At 34.5% G+C, this 16,671-nt stretch overlaps 3 protein-coding genes across 3 annotated transcripts; 1 reads left to right on the top strand and 2 right to left on the bottom strand.

Annotated features, from left to right (window-relative positions):
- Positions 1–700: 700 nt before the first annotated feature.
- LOC132046280 (protein HEAT-STRESS-ASSOCIATED 32) lies at positions 701–6,070 on the bottom strand. The gene is made up of 5 exons (XM_059436869.1): positions 5,787–6,070; positions 3,317–3,508; positions 3,018–3,228; positions 1,151–1,374; positions 701–1,061 (listed from the first exon to the last, which is right to left on the bottom strand). The coding sequence occupies exons 1-5, from the start codon at positions 5,907–5,909 to the stop codon at positions 951–953; spliced, it is 861 nt and encodes a 286-aa protein (XP_059292852.1). The 5' UTR covers positions 5,910–6,070; the 3' UTR covers positions 701–950.
- Positions 6,071–9,057: 2,987 nt separating this feature from the next.
- LOC132046282 (protein DESIGUAL 2-like) lies at positions 9,058–11,877 on the top strand. Its single transcript, XM_059436872.1, has 3 exons — positions 9,058–9,591; positions 10,029–10,237; positions 10,583–11,877. Exons 1-3 carry the CDS (start codon positions 9,493–9,495, stop codon positions 10,794–10,796), a joined length of 522 nt encoding a protein of 173 aa, XP_059292855.1. The 5' UTR covers positions 9,058–9,492; the 3' UTR covers positions 10,797–11,877.
- LOC132046281 (oxygen-evolving enhancer protein 3-2, chloroplastic-like) lies at positions 11,735–13,663 on the bottom strand. Its single transcript, XM_059436870.1, has 3 exons — positions 13,269–13,663; positions 12,023–12,318; positions 11,735–11,917 (listed from the first exon to the last, which is right to left on the bottom strand). Exons 1-3 carry the CDS (start codon positions 13,564–13,566, stop codon positions 11,819–11,821), a joined length of 693 nt encoding a protein of 230 aa, XP_059292853.1. The 5' UTR covers positions 13,567–13,663; the 3' UTR covers positions 11,735–11,818.
- Positions 13,664–16,671: the final 3,008 nt, after the last annotated feature.

Genomic DNA, 16,671 nt, shown 5'->3' on the forward strand with positions numbered 1-16,671 from the left:
AAACTGAACTGTTTTAGATTCTGAAATTTAATTCTGGAATTTCATCTCCAATTAAACGATTTACCTACATTGCGAGCTATAGTTGAACCAATTTTTCCATACACAAAGAAATCATTAGTAGTTTTTCTTGATATATGGAAGGTCTCTATTTCCCAAGTCAACAAAGCCTTACTGTTAACACTGTTGCTCTGATTAAATTTGTTTTAGCACCATTGCTTTGGTTAATGGATCTTAAACCTTCCCTCTTCAACAAGGTAACTATTGTAATTGATTTGAGCGAATACAAAGGAACAAGAATGAGTGTGTTTTGCATGCTGATAGATCTACCTCCGGACTTCTTATATAATCCAGGGGCGGGACTATGTCACCCCTATTCAGTTAGATTTATCCCTATAGAGACAATGTATAAAATACAAAAACTCTAGGCTCAACCAGTTGTTAAAATAATTAGCTATGCACATGCTAAGTGGCCTAGATTCCAACGCATGAAATCAAATAGTAATATAAACAAAGAAAAGACGAGACATAGTGTTCCATTCTATCTTCGGTACGTCATGAATAAAGGGCGTTTAACTGTCATGGAAATGAGATAGCTCTAGTTACTACAATGCTTTAATACCTCTACAAACACTAAACCATTAACAGGCGAATACATTGGTGGTATGGTATACAGTATAATATACAAAAGCGCAGATACTCATTCTTTATAAGATTTGGTGAACTTTCAGCCATTTAGGCACTAGAACATATATAAAAGAGCATCTTTACAAGCAGCTGAACTCCAAGCAAAAAGGAGTCTCTGAAAAGACTAAAAACTCGAGTGCATGAAATACCTTTTTTTTATTATTCATATAAAAGTTTAGACAGGACCTGAACATGACCAACAAAAGCATTACATAGATGAGTTGTTTGCCACAATATGCACATTTTTCTCTATGGATGCCACAAAATCAGAGCAGAAAATATGACCTGCCAAGTAGAGATGAGTGATTTTGACCCAGGTTACGTCCCCTGAGGCACTCCAGATCCATCACTTGTGAGTGATCCACAAAGAGGTTAACCTGAAAACACCAGCAAAATGAAATATTTGAACCGTCACGCTATGCAATGTAGTTTTTTAAAGAAAGATTTGCTTGGAGAAGCTTAGTACCTTTGGACCATAACATTTGACAAACCACTCGGAGATTTTAGGATCTGATGCCTCAAACATAGTTTTCTCAAGTCCAAGACGGCCCACAATCTTCGCAATCATGTCTGATCGGAGTGAATCAGCCTGCCTACCTAAATCATCAGCATTGATCATTATCATGTCTGCCCCAGCTTCTAAGCATCTCTCTGCCCTTCTAACCAAAAGATCCACATCTTCAACCATCTCTGCAGAGAGACAAAAGAGCATGGAACATGCAAGAGACTATTATGCAATTCACTCTTCAACTTCCATGACACCCCAAACATTAAAAAGTTGCCTCATGCAGGAGAGCATGTTATATGCTCTTCTTTCATTCTTAAACTACCATGGAGTTCTGCACTGTATAACTTCCTTACTGCCACGCATGATCCTGCTAAACAAACAACCTTTGGAAAAAAACATGCATCGACCTTTCAGGATGAGGCATCTAAACTATTTAGTAAAGGTTTTCGAAGATGCCCCTTTGTCTCTCTTAAACATTTGCAAACACATAGGTGAATGTGCTATTCCCGCGCATAGACAAAATAGAAGACGATGTGTACCACTAACTGAGGAATAACTCAACAACTAAATCCCAAAGCTGATTATTCGAAAAAGATAATTTAATAGCTAGGAGTTCTAACTTTGTTGTCAACACTTTATCCAAAGTCCTTATATCTAAACTTCTAAAGGCTCTAACCCATCAAATACGATCAAATTGTTAATCATGTATTATTAGCGAATAAGTAAGATTCATAAAATAAGCTCTAGACATGATACATATTGATTTGAGTATGAAATTTGCAATCCAACATATTATTCTTCTGATAAACCTTGAAAGTATTGTTTCTATATTAACTCAATCAAATTGAAACAGGCTACCTTCCCTTGCCAATTTTAGTGAGTTAAATGTTTAAGGTTGCGCTACTTAAATAAACTTTTATTTTGTTGAATAATGCGTCTAAAAATCTATTGATGATATGACAGGAGTAGTGATCTATCCTTGGAAAAGTACGTCCTAGGTTAGGCAGCAGATCATGAACTCATCGTGGTTAAACAACAGAAGCATATATATATAAGGGGACACAGTGTCATCCCATAATCCCAAGCTTCAGAATAAATGAAGATGACATAAATTCCAAGTCAAAGATGGGAATCTCAAAGACGTAGTAGTCACATTAGAAAGTACTACCAAAGCTTGACTAGGCTCCAAAAACTTAGCCATATTTTGACCTCTCCTAAAATCAAGAAATGCAGAAAATTTTCTTGGATAATATTCTGAAAGGCTATCTTTTAAGAAACTATTCCCATTTTGCAAATTATAAATATTTGGCAAAAACGAATGAGGCTGTAAGAGAGCGCTTCAATAGTCAGGGAAACCTTATCAATCGGGCAAGAGCAGGTACAAGATTACTAGGTTGCAGGGACATATTTTCCTCAAGTCCAATGACATTGGCGGCGATTAAGCTAAGAACATCTCTCAAGTCCTTTAAATCGTGATCTTTTATCCAATCCGAAGCATGGAAGGTAAATCTCAGCAATGAAAGTACTAATTTTACAAGTAAGAAGCTGCAAACTCTCTCCCTCTATCTCCATCCCCCACCCCACCTCCCACCCCTTTTGCTTTGCCTATTCTATGGTTAATGGGGGTTGAACTTCCTGAAAAAGCAAAACAAAATACTTTCCAACTTTATCAGTAATGAATCCTTGTAGCAATTAATCAAGTTTTGTTCTGTATAGCTAATGAGATGGTACATGATGCTCTTCCAGTATAGACAATGTCAGCGCCACTCACTAAGATAATGTAAAAATAGCAAAAATAAATTTAAACCAGAAGTTAATAGCATACCAGAGGTTTGAGGTGCAGGAACCACGTAAGCCCCAAAAGCTCTGTTGCCGGTGAAGGCTATATCAGACTTGTTAAACTTAACAGAGAACTGAGGCTTAGCTCTAAGCCCACCGCCCTTAATCAGCCGCACATATCTCAGAAGGGTCTCCTCAGGTAGACCAAGTGATGCAACATCAAGCTCAATTGTATCAAACCCCAATTGTTTACATTCCTACGAGATTACAACAAGTAACGCATTAATACCAAATATCAAAATCAATTAGAAATGAAAAGCTGCAGCCATATTCACTTCCTCATACCTCGATATGTTCTTTAAAAGCAGAAGGACCTTGGCGAAGCATTTGGTCAGCCCAATCACCAGAGTTAACATAAACATTGTGCTTATGTGCAATGTCAGTCACTTCTTTGATGTAAGTCTTTGGCATCAAAGTATGAGATCCACCACAGAATTTTAGTCCATCAACAAACTGACCCATAGACTCGAAAACATCCTATAAACCAAAAAATGAGAAATTCAACAAATTGGATAGTTGAGAACATAAAGTAGCACAGAATACTGTATACAAACACACAGTTTTAAGTCCTATTAGCATTACTAGTGTAATGGTAAAAAATAACACGTGCGTGCCACGGGCTTACACTATGCAAAACAAACATCACAGTTACAACTTATTCCACGACCGTATGAGCTCCCGAACCACCGGTGCTCGGGAATTAGGACATGTGAATCTCTAGGCCCTAAGCACGACCACCGCGTACGGCTCACGACCTATCTATGAAACAAACTTTGCCCAAGTCTAAAGGGATAAGGTTGAAAGTCCAAACCACCCCTCTGACATTTGTCCAAGATCTTGCCCAACCAACTCGTCTCTGTCTTTAGAGACTCAAATAACTTGGGACTTGGAGAGGTCCAAGTCTGCTTCTCTATATAAGGAAGTCAGACATTCCTTGACCAAAAAGCCAAACAATCTGCTATCAAGTTACAGAAAAGCCCAATACGCATACGAATATTAAGATGTGCATTAAGATTCAATATACATCTAAATAATAAGATGTTATCTATAGATCCCGAACCGTGATAAGCTCCCGAAAATTTATCTTTTTAAACATACTAAATATAAAATTCAAATAAAATTAGTTAAGCATTATATCAATAAAATATTATAAATTCAATTCAGGGAAAAATAATATTTCAAAGATATAAATGAATATTTTATATTTGAGAAATAACTTGAACTATTTGCATATGCATTCATCCTTCTGAGAAAGAAAATTGAAACTGCATATGCATTCATCCTTCTGAACAGTGGCGGATCTACATTCAGGCATATGGGTGCTTGAGCACCCATTAGATTATGGAGCCAACACTATTACTTATATAGGAAACAATTAGTAGAAATATCTTAATTGAGCCCAAGGAGCAATTCCAAATTAGAAATAGTTGAGATAAGGATCATTGAAACCTTTTCGTAATTGTAAACCATTTAAAGCTTATAGAAACACCAAGCTGTGACATAATATATTTTATATCATTCATATAGGATTTATATGTAATCTCAAGGTAATACGTTTTTCTCAGTCCTATTTACTGTAGGTTTACCCAATGCATAGTATAAATAAATTGAACCTTTTTTGCAGAAATATTAATGTTCTTCTACCGCTTAATAGGTCATCAAGTGGGTAAAAATATTAGATATGTAGGATTTTAAACGCTTTCAGAATTACTATAACAAAACATATTTACATCTTTTCACTAAACTAACAGTGAATCAATTAAGATTTCTGGCAACAAAAAATTCTTGGAAAGAAGCAATAAGTCCAAATTACTTGTAAAGATTCTAAAACGTCAAGAGGCAAACAAATTTGGTTGCCAATTGATATAAGGGAGAGGAAGCGTGAAATTTATTTGCACAGAAGTAGAAACGCGAGTGAAAGTTAGAAAAAGCAATATATATTTTAAGACCAAAAAGCCAAACAAAACAAATGCGGCAATGGGCGGATGCTGATTATTCAGATTCGGACCAAAAAACAAACACAATCAATATGAATGATTAAGATTCGTACTCTCAAACAAATGAGGCCTTAGAAACTGCTATACGGCTCACTTAATATTTTATTCACCCCCTTAACCCCTTTAAGATTTCTTATTAGATAGAACATTGTACCTTTCTATCTCAAGGAAGCTCTGATACGATTGAGAACACGAAATCGCCTAACCTCTCTCTTTCTCTCTATTTACTTCGTCTTCTTCATTTTACTTATTTCAATTTCAATTACATATGCTGCCAGTGGTCCCCTCCCAATCAATTATACAATTTACCCTCTACAATTAGCAGCAATCAGAATTTTGAATTCCCAAGAGGTGGGTCATGAACCTGAAATGACCATCAAATAAACTAAGAAGCACAATTTTTGAAACTAGAAAGCACATTAATTCCCAGTTATTATAGACCTTTAAAAAAAAAAAAAAAAAGTATCTCATCACTGAAAAATTAAACTTTTGGATGGGAAGATTCAGACATTTCAATGCAAAAGGGAACAGGTAGACATACATGGTTCAATTCGTGCGCAGACCTAACAACTTAAGCTTTTTTAAATTAAGTGGTTTAGACAATTCAATAGTAACGTGAGTTCCATGAAGCTCAACATTTCGTATTTAATAAGCTCAGCTCCATTTTGTACAATGATCTCATCAATACACAAAAAAACTTTCAATAGATTTAGCTTAAGTGCCAAAAATGTTTGAAAGAAAAAAAAAATGACTCCTACCTCAAGAAGACCACGAGAGAAAAGGGAATAGTGTGGACCCCTCATTTCAGTAACGCCATAACGACGAGGTTTCTCTGGACGATCTCCCTCGTCGTTAAAACTCTTCCACCTGTATGCTGACATCCTTCACACAAAGAGAGGAGAAAATGCGAATGTGCAGAAGAACGATTTATGAGCTTGTTTGGGGACACACTTCAAAATTTCTGTCTTCTTTGAATTTTGATTATTATGAATTGAACAAGTTTTCAGGGATTTCTAGAACCAACACTAGCTTTTTTACGGACGTATATACAGGAAAAGATTTCTCTAGTTTGTTCCTTTTTGACACGTATGATTTCTAGATTTTTGCGTGACCGACACACCTAATATTATTTGATAACATTAGCGTAAATGATGTGAATTTATCTTGCTACTAACCTCAATCGTCGCGTTGCTCTTTAAAACCTTTCTTTAAAAAATTATTAATAATTAATTTTTTTTATTATTATTTTATTTTCACTTATGTCTTAAGATATACTCCCTCCGTTTCAATTTATATGAACTTCGTTTGATTTACATCTATTACATTTAAGAAAAAGGAAGACTTTTGGGCTTATAGTTAAAAATAAAGCGAAAATTTGTGTGGTGTAAATCATTCATAAAGTGAATTTGTTTCCAAATTAGAAAAGAGGTCATTCATTTTGTACGAACTAAAAAAATAGGTTAAACAATTGAAACGAGAGGAGTAATTTTTTTTCATTAAATATTTACTCATGTTTCTAGTTTTCAACAATAAGTAGTACTAAGGATAAAATGATAAAAAAAAAAAAAAAAAATTTGTCTTAAATTTACAAAATGATAAAATTTGAGATAACTATTATTAAAAATCACAATAGATAATTTGAGACACGGAAAGTATCAAATTTTCTATCTTTAAGCAGATAAATAGTCCCTTGGAATTTTAAGGAGAAAAAAATTGCTTTTGAACATTGTAGTGCTAACTTTTAAATACGTTTACATTTATGTGATTAAAAATATATCATTAAAAATATAATGAAAATTTTAAAATTAAATTATATAAATTATTATTCTAATGGATAGATTAAAATCAGATAACTTGAAGTAGAATAGAGGAAAATAAATGGGATTCTTACATGGCGGAACTAACATTTATTAGGTATTTATCATTAGTAGTTATAGATTAAAATAATTACAATATATAGCTAATTACAATTGGCATCAAACCTGAGTGTATTTACATTCTTCCTCCTTTCCCTCTCTCTAACTTCTGGAACTCTCTCCTCCTCTCTCTCTAACGTCTGGTTCTTCCCTGTCTGTCTGGTTTCACTCTCTCTAACGTCTTGTTCTATCTTCCTCTCCATCTTCTCCAGTGAGTCTAACCGCCTTCGCCGTCGAAACACTAGCACCACCGTCATACACACACATATATATACACGTATACTCGTTTTATATCGTGTATCTACATGTCCACTTCATAACCCTAGGGTTTTGGATTGTTAACAATTCGTTTGATTTTTTTTTTTTTTGACTTTTTACCACTAGACATATTGTCTAGTGGCGTTTTATCAAAAATAAAAAAAGTCCTCAATTGGGATAAGTACAAGTAAGCGGGCTAGGCCTTACCGTACCAGTTCGCTTGATTTTTTTGTGTGGATCTGTGTTGATTTGAATGGACACGGCGTCGTCTTCTTCGTCAATGGCAGAGTCTTCGTCTTCCTCTCCATCTTCTCCGGCGAGTTCTAACCGCCGCCGGCACACACCGATCAGAAAAGGAATAGGTCGGTAAGGCCCAGACACGACCATAAAATACACTATATTGTCCAGATTTGACCGGAAAATACACAGTATTATCCAGATTTGATCGAAAAATACACTGTATTGTTGCATAATACAGTGTATTTTGTATTCCGCCAGAGATCTAACGTGTATTTTGTGTTTTCCGCCTGTATTTCGAAGGAGATCTTTTTGTATACAGTGAATTTGAAGTGTATTTAATTTCTTGTATCTCAAATCCGAGTGTATTTAATTTCTTGTATCTCAAATCCAAGTGTATTTTATTTCTTGTATCTCAGATCTAAGTGTATGTTGAGTGTATTCGCTTTTTTCTAGTGTAAAATACAATGTTTCTTTATGTATTTTTTGCCTGTATTTTGAAGGAGATTTTTTTGTATACAAATGAATACAGTGAATTTTTAATACAACTGAATATCCTTGTATTTTTTGCATTTATGTTATTTGAATACAACCGAATTTAAATACAATAAGTTGAATATAATGTAAAAGTAGCTACGGATGAAGACAACAGAATTGAATACAGCGAAATACAGCCGAATTGGAATATAGCCGATTTTAAATACACGTTATTGTAGCTACGAAATGTAATTAACAAAAGTATAGCTATGCTTAAAAAAAAATCCCAAAGTGTAGTCATTTGTGTAAGTTGCAAAAATAAATTCTGAGATGGGCTGTTACGTCTAATGCATTGAATGGGGAAGAGCAGAACTAGAATCAGCCCAAAGGTATTTACAGGATTGGATGCTCTGCTATGGAAGAAATTGCACGGTTACCTTCAAATGGGTTGGTCGTTAACTTTTATCCTTCAAAAGTGAACTCATGCCTAACGGGCATACGTGTTTTAAGGACACGAGGGATTACTTGTATGATATTATGATGAAAAAATATAAATTTATGCCTCGCGAAAAAATTATTTGGCTTGAGGGCTAAAAATTAAAAAAAAAACCAACACAAACTAGCACCAAAAATGCAAATGACCCCTCTTTATGTACTCAGTCCAGCATAATGCTAAGAATGGGCTGGGCTTTAAGGATTTTTACAACAAGCTGCAACGTGTTTTTCCTCCTTCAAATAGTAGAAAGTCCATTTTGAAAGGACCTTTTTTTTAGAGAAGTTTTCACGAACCAAATCCGAATGCAACCTTCGTATGATATGATAGTTCCAAAACATCACGAAATGAATGATCTAAACTGTTGCTTCTTTCTACTGTAGGCATTGTACTATCTACTGATAGTGATTAACGTATTAAAAAAATTCCTAATTAAATTCTTACTCTTTTCCAAGATGTGATATATGCCGAGCTATATAAGTTAGAGAAGGTGAAAATGTCAAAACTAGAATAATGTCCGAACTTAAATCTCCGATAATCCGAGGGTAAAAATTTAAGAATGTTTATACCAATTGATCTCAAGGCAAATACTGTGTAATTAATTGTTAGCCATCAAAAAGAATCCATCTATGCATACTTCTCACTTAAAGATACAAACCATCTGAACACAACTTAATATATATTGGGTGAAAGCTGCAGTAACATGCAAGTGAATAAATAAGGCTTTAAGAATAACAAAATTTTGAGCTGTCCCAATTGCTGGGATACCCTGCTTTCCTTGTTCCTCATGAAAGGAATCCAAATCTAGAGAAAAAAAAGTAGAATAAAGAGGTCTTTGAAGACAAAGGAAGACTTTTTCTCCATAAGCTCCAGCTAATCTAACTCATGTATCATACAACATTAAGTATTAGGTTTCTTGCATCCATCTCCTTTATAGAGATTCTCACGTTGGACTCCATACTTTGCTGTTTTCATGAATTCTCTGTGTTTGTATCAAACTCCTTATAAAAGGGTGTCCCTTGTTTTCTCATGAAGATCAGCCATCTCTAATCTGAAAGTAGTAATTAACTAAAATTGTAAAAGATGGCTAAAAACATTGGCATTCTTGTTTGCCTTCTTCTTGTGATTTTGGATGTTGCAGCTGGTATACTAGGAATTCAAGCTGAGGTAGAGCAAAATAAGGTAAATATTCTTTGGCAAATTTTATTAGTATAAATTTACTAATGTGTCATGCCGGATTTACGGTCTACTTTTCCTAACAGGCATACATAGATTATACACAGTTATATATATTTATACATGAATTACACATCTATTATGCAGTCGCTGACTATTTTAGTTTAAGCAGTTGGGTGAGCAGCTATTTAGGTTAATTCTTCATTTCCTTTTATAACCGGTGGTAGTTAGACTCGAATTGAATCCAGGACCTCTATATGCTCTTAGATCATGTTAAAGTGTGTGGTTATCTCTCATCTAAAAGTTTAAGTTTAAAGAGAGCACACCTTTATTAACTTAATTATAGTCTCAAACATAAAATTTTCATTTTGATGAGGATATTGAGGTACAAAGTTCTCTTGTTAATTTTTGGTAACTCAATCAGGCTTGATTTGATGGAACAGGTTCAAGATTTGAAGGTGTGGATCTTTGAATGTAGAGATCCAAGCTATTATGAAGCTTTTAAGCTGGGATTGGCTGCAACAGTACTTTTGGTTCTGGCACAAGTTATTTCTAATCTGCTTGCTGGTTGTATTTGCATCCAGTCTAAGGAAGAGTTGGATAAAGCCTCTTCTAACAAGCAACTTGCTTTTGCTTCCTTTGTATTCCAATGGTAATTTCCAAATCCCCCTCACTCCCGACTTATTTGGATATGCGAGGTGGGCCTACTAGGGGGTAAAACGCTCCCTGTCGAAAGGTTCTTCGTTCACAAAGAGCTTGAACCCGAGATCTCTGGAGATGAAAGGATTCTAACTCATCCCACTACATTCCTCTATGGTAGCACAGACGGATCTATTTATGAGGGCACTGGACGCTGTGGTGCTCTACATCCACCGACTTAAAATTCTAGATTCGTCTCTACTCATGAATCATGCATACATGGCATTTTAATGTTTGTTTATCTCTTGCTCCTATCTTATTCGTGGCTGTATACTTAAAATTTTTGTTTTGAAACTAGGATTATTATGGGCATTGCATTCTCATTGCTGGTAGCTGGAACATTGTCAAACGGGAAGGCAAGAAAATCTTGTGGCATATCACACCATCGTTTCTTTTCGATAGGAGGAATATTGTGCTTTATCCATGGACTTTTCTCTGTTTCCTATTATATCTCTGCCACTGCCACCATCCAGGAAGATAAGAAGCTGAATCAACATGGAGGTCATGCATGAGTACAAAAAAATTACTCTCTTTTAATACACAGCCTTCACTAACGAGAAGTAGATTAACTCAGTGCTTCATACGAGAGAAACCAAAGCAGAATATATATGGAAAATTCATTATAACCGACTCCCATATATTCCTTTTAAAAAATCCTAATTTTCATGTAACGTTTTATTGAATTTATTTATGTTATTTTGAACATTTTCTTTACTCTAATGTAAGTTTTACTACATTGCTGATGGATTAAATTTTCCTACAAAATTCCTTGTAAATTTTTTTACATGTTTTCCTTATCGTTAGTATAATTACATGGTGTGATTTGTGGTTCTAGTTGAAAGAAAGGCAATTTCCCCCCTATGATATGCATGGAAGGACCATCAATGCCCAAATATCATATCAGAGGAGCTCTACTACTACACCCCTAGTCCAGTGACTTCTAATGGAATGCAAAACCGCAGGGTACTTAAGGGACCAATATATGTCGATAGCACATTTACTTGATCCATCAATTTCATTATCCAGCTTTGTTCATAATATTTCCTAGCCAAACTGCAATATCAGCTCTGTCATTTCTCCAAGAAGAAAAAAGAAGATATTAAAAGAATTGTTGGTGGGGGATCAGGAAGATCGGATCATACTTTTACTTGTACAATATTCAATGTATTTTCTGCAAATCGTTTGTAGCCTAATTGCAATATGATATCAGTACTTCTTTGCCTATTAACATCCTTGCTGTTACTAATCTATCCTTATGCATGCTAATAGTATACTAATTAACATTCAAGTACTTAAATTTGAGTCTGCAGGACGGCTATGTACATTTTGAATGTTAGGTTTGGTCATGTAGTTCGTGTATTGCAAGCCGGAAGGACTTAAGACAGGAGATATACTGAAACTTCACAGCAGACGTAGAATCTTTTATGGGAAACAAATTAAAGATTAGGCGTAACATCCAAAATCATTCTTCACAACTGGATTCAGGAAGTTTTCGTAACTTACAGAAAGTAATAACACAGTATAGATAAGCTTTTTAGCCCATGGTGGCCAAAACATCATTTAAGGTAGATACAGTATCGGCATAGTACTTCTCTGCTTGAGTGCTGTTCTTGGTCTTTGCTGCATGGTCAAGCTGAGGAAAGGAAAACAACAGATTGTCAGAAGAACGCGAAAGCATATGAAATGATTCAGATTGCTATGTTATTTATGTAACTGAGAATTTAGGCATTTGACTTACATCACTAATGGTCTTCAATAGCTTTCCAGTCAGGTCCTGGAGTTTACCCTTCTGTTCCTTTGGCTTAGCAGAGATGACAGTCTTAAGGTCATAACGAAGGTATTCTGCTCTGAGACGAAGGTCATTCTGGACATATGGCCAGGCCTTTTTGTCGATGAAATTCTTGACGCTAACAATCTCCTTGGCTGACTCCTTAACTCTCTCAGCTGCCTCAGCTGGAGTCAATGGTTGAAGGTAAAACCTTTGCTTCAATGGCAAACCAAAGTCCCTTGCCTCATCTGAGTTCAATGTTCCAGCTGCCAAAACCCAAATCCTCCGCTTGAGTACATAAATGTCAATGATATATCATACATTATCTTTAATTTTCTAATTCCTGTAACCATTCTGTTGAAATTTGCTGTACATCTAATTTTACCAAAATGAGAAACCATGACAGTCCTCTTCATAACTAATTCTAAGTTCTAAACATCCACTTTGTTTATTGTATTTGGCATACAATGCAATGCATAAAGGTTGATTCAAGTACTAATTCAAATCTGAATCCAAGGAATTAAAGATTTCAAACTGAGTAATAGCTGTAGTACTATCATTTTTCAGTTAGTTTCAGAGTTTCTCAATTTGGGAAGGTGTCTTCTTTTGTATAGCTTATGAAGTCGATCGCTTCACATTCAAATTACAGACCGTTCAAAAGGATTAAAATTGTCTTGTCGAATGCAATCTTTAACTACTTACTATGAGCCCTTCCTGTTTTTTATTTTCTCAAGCTTAACTCTCTTTTAATTCACTTCAGGATTTCTCTTCTTGACATGATCTAATAACAGATCTTAATCTACTCCTTGATCCATCTATCTATTGATACTGCTGACATAGGTAACAAGTTGCTTGATCTAAAGGTTCTAATCACAAAATTCAAGCAAAACTAAATGAATTGAAATACAGCACTGGGGAGTCACTCTTCTCTCTCTTGGATATGTGAATCTTGCTATCAATTGTCCGAAAGTATATCTGTTATGATATTACGTACTATTGAGTCATTCCAGTAATCCGTAGCTATATCTGTTATGATATTACTATTGAGTCGTGCCAGTAATCAGTGACGGATTAAGACTAGACGTAGAGGGCTCGACAAAACCCTTATATATGTGTTTGAAAAAAAAAATGGTAATATCTGTAAAAAGCAGAACACACCGACTTAAGAAAGAGAAAAAGGTAAATAAAGACCTTCACCAAAAGCAAGACGACTTACGCAATCCACCAGAGGGAGGAGGAGGGCCTCCAATCTTGATTGACCTGGCTTCAGCAAAAGCTGCTTTAGCAAAGGAGCCAGCTAGTCCAGCAGCAAAAAGACCAATGACGGCTCTACGGCTAGTTTCAGCGTCAACAGACCCCTGTTGGGCTCTAACGCTGAGGCCTGGTCTAGCCAATGCAATTCTGCTGGTGTTAACAGAGCTCAAACGGGCTGAACCACTGAGCTGGAGGCTACCATCCAATACAGTTTGAGAAGAACCAATTAGGCCACCCATAGAAGCCATAGCATGAGCCATCTCTCAGGGCCTGTAGTTTTTGATTTTCTTTTTGGTGAAGAAATGTTTCAGGTAAGAGTGATTAGAAATGTTTGGGAATTATAAGTTCATGTTTGTGGTAAGTATGATGTGGATGTTGCAATTTCCTGTGTTTGTGATGCAGAGTGAATACACTTAGGATCACCTTATCTGGCTTTGGATATGCTATGAGCCAATCAATGCCTTACTTGTTGACATGTTGGATTGGGTTCTTTTCCAAGCTGTAGCATCTTGACACCTGGACCAAGTAGATTTTCAATATACACGTCATTATGCATGATAGCTATAGGTTGAAATTGATGAAACTTCTGGAGCTTGTCGAATGAGTAAAAGAGGGTAGTCCAAAGCTCTAAACTACCATTATCCGCCCGGATTATGAAAAGGGCTGGATCACATTGAGACCGTTGTATACAACTTTATCTTATATTTTTGCAAGCATCTATTTTCAGAGTTTAAATTCATGCCCTTCTAGTCATATGTTGACAACTCTTACTATGTATAGAAGTTGATCGACTGAATGCTGAATCAAATTTCGTATTCCTATAGGCACCTAAAATCTCTTTCAAAGGGAAGCCGGTAGCATTTCATTTTGCGCCAAGCAAGGAGAGAAATAGTCAAAGTAATAGGTTTAAATCTGTCATTTAACCAGGTGCCACTTTACTAGGAGGTTTTCTCCTTTTAGACTGCAACAAGTATGTACAATCACCAATTGAAGGTGAAGAGGAGGAAACTCCAAAATTTTATGCTTATTACCGACTACTTCATCTCAGTTTATGTGAAGGTGTTCGACAGAATGTGAAGTTTAAGAAATTAAACATAATTTTTGAGATTTGGCCAAATGTATATGAAATATCAAAATCATCATTTAATTTAAAATAAGGAGGAAAGGGTTGATATGCCTTTAAAATAAGCAAAATTCAGACATTTGCCATTAGTTAATAGTCTCGGCCAATCATGCCCCTACTGTTACTTAGTTGGGCCAAACACACCCTTGTTTCACACAGAACCTAACAGAACATAAATGGGTAATTTGCACGATTTCCCTTCATATTGTCTGGTCTTTAATTTTTGAACCTCAATTCGCTGGTCTTTGATTTTTGTCCTTCGCTTAAAAAGGTGGCCAAAAATATCTCGAGGTTCTGAGTTCGAAATCCAACAGAGTCGAAAATAAAATAAAATTTCGCAAGAAACCTATGCTTATTCGGGCGAAGTTAAATAGAACTTATGCCGAAGATGGCAGACTTTGCGTTAAGACATAACTAAAAATCTGCCGCATAAGGCAGACTTTTTGAAAAAGCCTTGCCTTGCAAAATTACTTTTTTTTTTTTTTTAATGAGGCTCGAGATATTTTTGGCCACCTTTTGAAGCAAAGGAAAAAAAAATTAAAGACCATCAATTTGAGGGGAGAAATTAAAGACCATCCTGAAAGAAGGTCAATCCGCGCGAAAAATGAACATAAATTGCTAAAATTTCCACACAGCAAATTATGATAATCGTCCGGAAGAATTCCCAATATTAAATAAAAATTCTTACCGACATGCAAGAATTTTGCTCCTACGCCTGGAGAAACGATTATTTCTTAACAAGTTTACATTTTAAAATAGTTCATCAAAAGATTCTATATGTGCAAATCAGCTCGGTCGTTCTGTTATTAGATCGGGCCTAGCCTAGTATTCTCCTTAACAGGTCAGCCCACGTGACATCCTTATAATTTGGCTAAGGTTCTGATAGCCAATAACTACAGGGGGGAAAACATAATTGTGCAAATTTTAAAAATATTTACAATTTGTTAGCAGAACTATTTTGTTTACATTTCTATCTTTTTATCCTTGTATCCCCATCACAATTCCCTCCGAAAATCAGTATTATCTTTTCCAAAACTTTCGCGTAGTTTCTCATTTTATGCTTAACATGAATCTTATCTTTTCTCTTTCTTTCAAAAAATGGTTTTGTCCACTAGCATGAACCATCTTTTTATCGGTAATGGTATTTTACTAGTTTCTCTCTTCTGTGAGCCTTCTGTCTTTAATTAATTATACATATTGTTTTCCTTCTTCTTGTTATTATAGATTATTGTTACTATTATACTTATAATATTACTAGTATAATTAATAATTAATAATATTCATTATCATACTTATAATATTACTGGTCTAATTAGTAATATATATAATTATGCTCATTATGTATATAATTAATGTTTTATTATACTCATAATATTATTATTATACTAATAATATTATTAGTATAATTAATTATATTTATAATATTATGAGTATAATTAGTATATCACTGATTATACTATAATATTAGCAGTATAATCATTGGTATAATTAATCGTATACATTATTATACTCATAATATTATTATTATATATATTTATGAGTATAATAGCAATATATATAATTATTTTCATTGTGTATATAGTTATTGTTTAACTATGCTCATAATATTATAAGTATATCACTAATTATAATAATAATATTACCACTATACTTATTGGTATAATCATTAGTATATTATTAAACTCTAATAATAATATTGATATATCTGTCATATACAGTAGGTGTGTTTATGAGAAAGTTTATAGGCTCGGAATAATTGATCTTGCATAACTAATAATATTATACATATAGTCTTAAAAATAAATAAGATATACTCCGTATATGTTATTTATTTGCAACTCCAGTGACTTCTTATATGGAAAAAAAAAAGATCAAAATCCTCTAGATGTCATTATACGTTCAGAAATAATTAATTAGAAGTAAATCAAATGAGTTTTATAATTTTGTTAAGAAAATTCTGGTTTTGAAAATAACAAAAACTACATTTCAAATATTAGCAATAGATCAATCTAGACAAAATATGAATTATAAATACATTCAGAATCGAAATAATGTATGTCATCCTCTTCTATGTATCTCTGAAGCCAGAGAATAATGAGGGCGAATTGGTTGAAGAAGAAGCCAAAAAAAAATAGGGTGAATTGGTTGAAGATTGAAGAAGAAGAAGCCAGAGGTGAATGAGAAAAATAAGGGTGTATCACTTAAAGAAGAGAGAGAAACAATAATAAAGTGCAAGAGAATA

This window comes from Lycium ferocissimum, chromosome 2 (genome assembly GCF_029784015.1).
Source record: "Lycium ferocissimum isolate CSIRO_LF1 chromosome 2, AGI_CSIRO_Lferr_CH_V1, whole genome shotgun sequence".
NCBI lineage: Eukaryota > Viridiplantae > Streptophyta > Magnoliopsida > Solanales > Solanaceae > Lycium > Lycium ferocissimum.